Consider the following 9,398-nt stretch of genomic DNA (forward strand, 5'->3'; position numbering starts at 1 on the left):
GGAAGTGGGAGAAAAACGGGTGTGAGTTACATACATACAAACATACAAGTGAAGCTAATAAAAGCGTGTTAAAAAAGGCCTGTGTCGCGGAAAGGATGATGACATTTTAAAAACGTGGGAACGAGGGCTGATTTTTTTTTTATACTCAAACCCTGATAATATCGCTATTTAATGAGGATAAAAAAAAAAACAAATTACCTTTACTACTCTATCCAAACTTGATTCATCGGTGATATTACGAGGAAGTTCTTTCTGGTGATTCAAACAATAGATATTTAATACATCTATACATATAATATATTAAATATTGTTTGAACTATGAATATTACATTAATAAAACTGTTTCTTTATTTTTTACTTTTATTTTTTTTTATGGTGAAAAATGAAATTATACAATTTGTTGTGGGTCACATTTTTTTATTAAAACATAGCCTGGTATGTAATGCCAATGAGGCATCATTATAGTTGGTTCTTATTATGATCATCATACATTGAAATAAACTTGGTTAAGTAATTTAATAAATCCTGGAAATCAAGCAATAGAAACAAGGAAATACATCTAAATTACCTAATCGATTTTATTGAAATTTTTATTAGAACAGGTCCGTGTCCCTGCAGTGGGATCATGTGCTTACTAATAAACAACTGAACTGACCTCATAGTATGGATACTGCAGCACAAAACGTCTCCCAAAATCTTTAAAATTTGATGGTATTTTATAATGTTGGTTTGGTCCTATTGAGCCTATGATACCTCTTAGCTTCTGTTCGGCTTCAATTTGTTTTATCTATCAAAAACGAAAAATTTAAATGAAGGTGACTCTAACCCGGTATATAGGTATATATAGTAGTTAAATTTTCCACAAACAAGGTATTGTATTGAAAAACAAAATAGCTAGTACTTAGGTAGCTATCTAATGAAAATGTTCAATAACTTTTGAATTATTGTTATTTTTACTTATCCTTCTACCAAAAAGTCTACTGACTTGACTATTACAAATCAGGGTTAATGTAAACACGATTTTAAAAGCGCAGCTATACAGTTTTCTGCCGGTTCTTTTCTATTTAAATTTTCCGAACTGGTGGTTAGTGGTTTGATCCATCCATTAATCCATAATAAGATTAATAAATTCGATTCGATCGATTCAATAGTGATTCTAGTCGATAATTGAATAAATAAATGTTTGAATTTGAGTCAATCGAACTATAAATATGCACCTACCTCCCTTTTTTCAAGTGGTGTAAGTTCTTTTTGTTCACCCTGTGTATCATCGTCTTGCCCTAACTGCGAAATATAAATAGGCATGAAATCGATTATGATGTTTTTAATTTTTAAAAGCATACTGTTATGATTATATTTTCTAAGCTTACAGTTACACAAAACCAAAAGCCTGTGATTGTAAACATAGCAAGCACTCTCATGGTTTTTAATTGAATTGTACTATTCGATTAAAAATGTAATACCTAAATTCACTTTCAATTATTGATTTTTACGAATAAATTCAACAACGTTACGTTTATTGCCAATTATAATTTGTAGACCAAATTTCTTGGGGCCATGCTGCTTTATTGTAATTTATTTTTGTTTTTTCATAGTCTAAAATATTATTCAGACAAGCCCTTTCGTATAAATATTGTTGATTGAAATTTGAGACCCTTAAATGTCGTAAGATACATGGCTAGATGAAATATGTTTAAAATTTTATTTTTTATTTCCCCTTTAAAATCCAAAGTTATAATTCCAATTTTTAAGTATCTGTCATTTATCAAATATAACTTTTTCCCTCTCTCTATTAAACTTTCTATTTAGGATATCACTGATTCCACGCAGTCTTTTAATACATCGTGATTGAAACGATTAAATACATTCTTAAATACGTACAGATATGGTACTTTTATAATTCTATAGTAACAATGATGTTTTTCTTACAAATATCCTCATTTTATTGTAAACTGTCAAAAAGCTTGGTATGTAGTCGGCATAATAAACTTAAATGTCGATTTGACATGACTGTTCTGTGTCAGACTATCAGATGTCCACTAATGAAAGATGAAGTCAGCTGAACAATGATACAATGCATTTTATTTATTTATTGTGTTAAGAAGTGCATTCTTTTCCAAGTACGAAATTTTAGTTTTCAATTCTGGGTATGAAAAGATAAGATATGTGTTCACTCTGACCGAGTTAGTTTTATCGAAGATGGAAAAACGTTAGACCCTTTTTGTGTCGCAAAAAAGGCTTAGAAATGTTTGGGAGACCAAGGTGCAGGGAATGGACGCCTCTAACGACTCAACAGCTTCGATTAAGAAGTTTAATTCAGGTAAAAACGACAGAAATTTGCGTGAATCATTTATACTGCTAACCCAATTGAAAATTTACCAACAAACGCCTACAATGCTAATGACGTTTAAAACTGCCTCTATCACGGGTCTAAAACGTGAAGAATGCTCTTGAAAAATAAAATGAATATAAGCAAAATGGTTCAATGCTTATAGTACTTATTTACATGATGCTTTTTTAAACATGTTCTAAGAATCTGCTTTTGATTTCTGAGATGTGAAATAACTAAATGAAGTAAATTATAGTATTTTCTTGTGTTCGATTTTACGCGAGTATTATAAATTTAGAAATTAAAAACTTTTAAGGAGTGTGGTCACGGGATACTCCCCGTGACCACACTCGCTGTAAAGTGTTCTAAACGTCGGGTTAATAATATAATGTTTAAATCGCGTTTAAAATCTGTTAAAAAGTTTTTAATTTCTAGAAGTAAATTATGTTGTAACACATGTTGCAGTAGATTTGTCTGTTTAAAAACATATCTTTGCTAGGTTAGTTAAAAATATGTAATATTTCAAAAAGTTATGTGTGTTTTTCGAAATAAAATATTACAATTAATTAAATACAATTATTAAATCGGTTCATATTAATTTTTAGCTTCTATAATCCAAACAACTTGAGTATAATTTTTAGAATTTTTCTTGCTGTTGAGCTGAACTCAATTGAACCAGGAAACCTAGGAGTACAACTATCGCGAACTTAAACCAGTAGGCCTAAAAAGGTCACATTTGACATTCCATGATAGTGTACGGCCTTAGCCATTCCTCTTTTTTTAGTAATATGCCAATTCTCCTTGTGAATCCTCTACAAATCAATTCAAATATAAGTCCATAATGTAATCACATGCCAATGATATATGAATGATTGAATGAAATTAAAACAGTTGTGATGAAAAATGATTTATTACAATACCTCAGTTATTGAATGGGACAATTTTGGATCAATTAATAATTGCATCCTTACTAAAAATAAGCTTGTTTATCTATGCTCCAACCTTTCAACCAACTCCAAAAAAAAAGGAGGAGGTTCGCAATTCTACTCTTATTTACAACACTGGGTGAAACAATTTTTATGATTCATATTTTGTTTGCAAAACTAGTGTCTTCCATGTAGCCCCATGAAATTTTGATTTAATTCTAACATTCTAAGTTTAGTTTCTTTATATTATGTATGTTATATTAAACTTTATATGCAACAATTACAGATCGTTGGCTACAATATACGGCCGCCAGAATGGTGCACACATCAATGTAGTTATTATTTGACTTTACACCACACGACAATGTCAGCTCCGTTCTACACGAGTGAACGGATTTCCTCCCCACACCCCAAGTGGAAGGAGATTGACTCAGGTATTAATTGTTTTGACTAGCATTCACAAAATTGTTTAGTACTAGCGGTTCGCCCGTGGTACATATATAATTAATCTATGTCACTCAGGGACGTTGCAGCTAAGTTCTAATGGTGAAAGAATTTTTTGCAATCGGTCCAGTGCTTTTTGTGTGAAAAACATAAAAGTTTATCTGTAATATTAGTGTAGACTGCCTTTCCGCCCGAAAAATTGAGAGTCCAAGGATCCCCCCTACATTCTGTAGTTCCTGTTCTCATGGGATAATCGGGATAAAAACTATACAATTTCCTTACTCGATTCTCAAACTGTCTGCATAGCAATATCATTCAAATCAGTTCAGTGGTGTAGACATGAATATGTTACAGAGTTACTTTCACATTTAATTAATAGTAATATGAGTCGGGATCCGTCATTTACCACAACAAACGTTAACTCATTATTGATATGTTACGGTCAAAGAACGAAAAAGTCATTATGTAAAAAAATAAACTATACATATAGGTAACTTATATTTAATTAATCCATAGTTTGTTATAATTCTGTTCAAGAATATATAAGTTTGTGTTATAATGTGACTCATTTATTGATAATATGTTAGAATGTAGGCCAAATGTTAATTGCATAAAAGGATTGATGGACCATTACAGGAAATACAAGCTGCAATATTTGCGTTTATTTATTAAAAAATTATGCATGTTTTTGTCTTTGTAATCAATTTAAAAATAACCATTTTCCAATGTGTCATTGAGTAAGAATAAGTAATTAAAGTTCATAATTACAATATAAACAAACATACTATCCAGTATATTACGATAAATTCTCCCTATTTATATTATATCAGTTTATTAGCTCATAATTTATAGAACACAATATATGTATTGGTAGTTCACAAAATAAGTTGACAGTGTCTTTTGAGTCTGGCAGCTTGTAGTAACTGATATACGAAATTTCTATGTTGATTTTAATAAAACTATAGTTTAATGTCAAATATATTATCGTCTTATTATTTAACATTTAAGCGGTATAGTTTTTTGTTTAAAATCATAGTTGTATTGCAATTTGCATCGAAAAAACTAATATGACAGTTTTTATTTTTATGATATTCTTTGTATGTCTAATATCTGTCTTACTATCAAGAAATATATAGATCACGTTATCGCCTTTCGTAATATTCATTGCAAATAACGACTTGTATCGTAATATTTTGATAAGAGAATTGCATGACATCCTCACAATATTATTTAATCTCGTGAGAATCTCAACACAAACAAACAATACATGTTTTATGATGATCTATTTGTTTTGAGTTAAACTTAATTTATTTATGAAATGCATATGTGTGTGTTGAAAACAGTGTAATGCACGTTTACTTCAATATTATTGTTATTTGATCACAACTCCTCCATTCAAATCCAAGCAAGTTATTATTTCAATGTTCAAGCTTAAAATTGTATCTACTCCATTTTAAAATAAAGTATATCGTAAAATTTAAAATATTCTCTCATAATATATATACGTACAATTTAGATATTAATAATACAAATTGTTTTATTCCTTCCTCGTTTATTTTCAGAAATAACGCAACGAATGTCCTCAACTAATGTTGTGATTAGAATTTGGTGTCATATAATACCTCAATCATCTAAAGAAGACGAAGAAAAATGCGAACAAATACAAGATACAGTTATCCAAACGTGGGGGGTTTATTTCAGTGGTCTTAGATATATTGGGGCCAATTTAGCTTTAAATTTCAACTCTGACTGCTTTAAAAGCAACACGCTCGTATTCCAAATGCATGGGGGGTATTTTTGTTCCTACAAAAGTCTCAAATTAGATATAATACCTCCGGAAAATGAGATTGAGCACGGATCTCTCTCGTCCGATTCATCCGGTCATACTAACGTATCTAGAATTTTCGACAAGAAACTCGTACAGAGTCATAAGTTAATAAAAGATTCGCGGTCATTATCACCCGGGAAATATTCTAAGAAAATAGATAAGGAATACTCTAAAAGTCATAGTCCAATAGATAAAGGCTTCAAACAGAATTTTCCGACATTGCGAACGTCTTCCAGTCTGAACATTGCAGCCACTGAACGAAGAAGAGATGAGAGTAATGAACGGAAAAAACCAGAGACCAATCATATATATGAGCATTCACCGGATAATTTAGATGTTAAAGAATTTAGGACCAGTGAACATAACTGTGATATAAATGCATCTCAAGAGGATTTATCTAGTAAGATAGATTTGAGCGAAACAGCCGAAAGTTATGATTTAAGAAACGAGACGGATGGCGTTCCTAAGTATCGATATCTCGCCTTGAATTTCCTCAAATCGGAAATAAGGCCGAGCTACACGGCGACGAAACTGCAAAACCTACATTTGTTGCAGTACGCTATAAAGAAACGCCAGGAGGCTGTGCAGGAGATAAAAGAAAGGATATACCAGAAGTCTGCGCTTTCTGACACAATTACGCAACCGGAGTTCGAAGAAAAACTAAAATCTAGGAGTAGATCTCAAAGAAATCTCTTCTCTTGTCTTGATGAAGAAGCACTGCAGAAGTCTTCGTCACAGACTGACTTAAGTGTCAAAAATGGAAGGGTAAAGGAAGGAAGGTCGCCCGTTTCAAATGGGCCGCGGTTGACTTTGAAATTAAACGATTTGCTTTCGTATAAGGTGAGACTTTTCCTTATATCCTGCCCAACATTATGAGTAAATTAATTATTTTTTCTCACCTGGGTATCAAACGGCGTTCATTAATTTCATTATTTGTTAAAATATGACGTGATATTTTTAAGATTCACAAATTAAAAAGTGACTAATTGTTGGATCAAGGTATATCTAAAACTGTTATGTGAATAATTATAACCTTTATGACCTTTTTTAAATTAATTTAAATTAAAGTTTTAATTAAATAAACAATAATTATGACCTTTTTTAAATTCTATGTTTAAGAAAATAAGATAAAAAATTTAATGTTTTTTTTTTTGGAATTTCAGTCAAAGCCTTCTCCATATCAAAGATCAGAACATGTAAGGTTAACAAAGCAGTTGGAAATACTACATTTCAAGCGACTGATACTATCAGATGAGAGAGATAGCAAATTGGCCAATATAAGAAGACTGAAAGAGATACACGCTAAGTTGTTTGAAGAGAATCAAGACGTAGGTGAGTGGGCCAATGGTAAATGCAAAAATATTGCTAGTGGTTTTTATGTTAATTTTTTCGCTAATCACGCAAAACTTACTTACATACCTCCATTGCGTTGTGTTTGTTTGTCATTGTTTCACGTCGCAACGCCGAAGCAATTTTTAGGTATGACTACTGCCTACAGGCAGTTTGGTGTCTATAGAGTTATATAGGCTACTTTTCAAGGCATCAACATGCCCTTCCCATGGGAAGATTATTTCACATTTGAATCACTCCGAAATTTGTAAATTAAATTATATTAAATGTTAAATAAACATTCTTTCTTTTTTCTTTTTAAATTCCGATAGATGGCGCTGTATTAAAACTGCTCTAACCACGTCCAATTGTGTGCAATATATCAGCATTTTCTTAGGTATTTTCTATATTCCCAGGCTCAGAACTAATGACGAACTACCACACACTGTCGCGCAGAACGGAAGCGCTGAAGGAAAAGCGAGACTCGTGCGCCGCGCTGCGCGAGCTGGCGGCGCGGTCGCACGCGACGCTGTGCAACTGTCGCAGCGACTTGTTGCTCCACTTGCAGAAGATATTTTATATCCAGCAGGTTGGATTTTATTTGTAGTTATGTAGCATTGAATTCAGATATAAATGAGATTTTTTTTTCAGAGTTATAGTATACTAGCTTCGCTCTGCGGTTTCACCCGCGTAAGTCCGTATCCCGTAGAAATATCGGGATCAAAAGTTGCCTATATGTTATTCCAGTTGTCCAGCTGTCTACGTACCAAATGTCATTGCAATCGGTTCAGTAGTTTTTGCATGAAAGAGCAACAAACGCACACACATCCTTACAAACTTTCGCAATTATAATATTAGTAGGAAGTAGGATATGAGTAGGATTAGTAGGATTCGTGGCTCCACATTATTAACGGCCTACGTTCGAGTGAAACTATTCAATAACTCGTCAGTTTTTTGCCTGAAGGTTTTGAAACAGCAAGAAATATACCGTTTTTTCAACCACCTTAAAAAATGGAGGAGGTTCTTAATTCGACTGATTTTTATGTTTGTTGAATGAATGAATGAATGAATAAAAATTTATTGTACACACCAATAGGAAATATATCAAAAGTACAGACTAAAAATACAAGTTGCACACTAGGCGACCTTATGGCTACAGAGCCATCACTTCCAGGCTCTCACCAAAACTACGAAATAATACATAGAAAGCGTATAGGTAGGTGGTGTATACTATAGATATATGTTTAATTAATATAGATAAGTATATAGCATAGCAAATACATAGATGTAATTGTGACGTATGTATAATCTGTATTTGTTAACTTTGCATAGAGGGTACATCGAAATATTTTGTAATCTGTACGCGCGCCTTTGTGCCTCTCTCTCTTGGAAATAAAACGTGGCACCGAACAGTTCGTTTTACTACAACTCCCGAAATATCACATTGGCGACGAGGATTGAACAAAATCTACGCATTTAAATTATTAAATCAATATGTCGATTGGTAAGATTTCGGAATTTAATGTACATCAAGACGATTGGACTTTGTACGTGGAACGCTTAGAACAATATTTTATTGTAAATAAAATACCGGAAGAATTACAAGTCCCCACCTTAATTACGATTATGGGGACAGAAAGTTACGAGTTACTGGTCAATTTATGTACACCAGTCAGACCGAAAAATAAGACGTTTCTAGAAATATCCGATATCATGACACGTCATTTACAACCTAAGCCAAGCGAGCTCGCGGAAAGATATAAGTTTCATCAACGGAAGCAAAAAGATAATGAAACAATTTCGGAGTACGTAGCGGTGCTAAAAAAAATGTCGAAGACATGTGAATATGGTACGCGGTTAGAGGAAAGTTTGAGAGATAGATTGGTGTGTGGATTAGCAAGCGAGGTTATCCGCCAGCGTTTATTTGCGGAAAGTAACCTCGACTTTAGTATAATAGTTTTAATATTTCTATGTTAATAGTTATGTTTATAGTATAAACGGAAAATATTTCTATTCGCTACCTTAATCGACACAATTTTGGCCAGCTTTAGGAAGTACCATACAAAATAGCGCTATGCTATTGGCTTTCTTACGGTGAGTAGGGAAACAAGAGGCTCGTTTACTTTTCTTCCCCCTTTTCAGTCCATTCCTTCTTTTCAATCGACAATAGTTTCCTTATCCCTTTCCCCTCAAAAGCAGGCAGAGCACTCGTAAAGGCACTATCTTTGCGAATGTTTATGGGCAGTGGTTACAGCTTACGCGTCAGGCGAACCTTCAATTCAAAAAGGAAAATTCAAAAAGGAATATAAATACGAGTAATATATAATACTATATACTATAATATTATACTAAAGGTTTACTAAAACCATGTAACAACACAGTGATTAAATTATTGTTAATTTAAAATTGAAATTAGCGTAAAAAGTTTTGAAGTAAGAAGTTATTTTACGATATGTAATCGCGTGATATAAAATAATAAATTATGATATAAAATTAAACAATTGGTGTGATAAATGTGTCAATAATGTACAAATTATATTAC

General features: G+C 32.4%; 1 protein-coding gene across 1 annotated transcript in view; it reads left to right on the forward strand.

Annotated features, from left to right (window-relative positions):
- Positions 1-2,034: 2,034 nt before the first annotated feature.
- The window catches only part of LOC119835956, an 11,272-nt gene continuing 3,908 nt past the window's right edge, over positions 2,035-9,398 (forward strand). The window contains exons 1-6 of the mRNA XM_038361088.1: positions 2,035-2,320; positions 3,542-3,689; positions 5,262-6,367; positions 6,691-6,859; positions 7,273-7,445; positions 8,594-8,712. Coding sequence (XP_038217016.1) covers positions 2,246-2,320; positions 3,542-3,689; positions 5,262-6,367; positions 6,691-6,859; positions 7,273-7,445; positions 8,594-8,712 — 1,790 coding nt within the window. The 5' untranslated portion in view covers positions 2,035-2,245. The remainder of the gene's footprint in view (positions 2,321-3,541; positions 3,690-5,261; positions 6,368-6,690; positions 6,860-7,272; positions 7,446-8,593; positions 8,713-9,398) is intronic.

Source organism: Zerene cesonia, chromosome 22, assembly GCF_012273895.1.
Source record: "Zerene cesonia ecotype Mississippi chromosome 22, Zerene_cesonia_1.1, whole genome shotgun sequence".
Lineage (NCBI taxonomy): Eukaryota > Metazoa > Arthropoda > Insecta > Lepidoptera > Pieridae > Zerene > Zerene cesonia.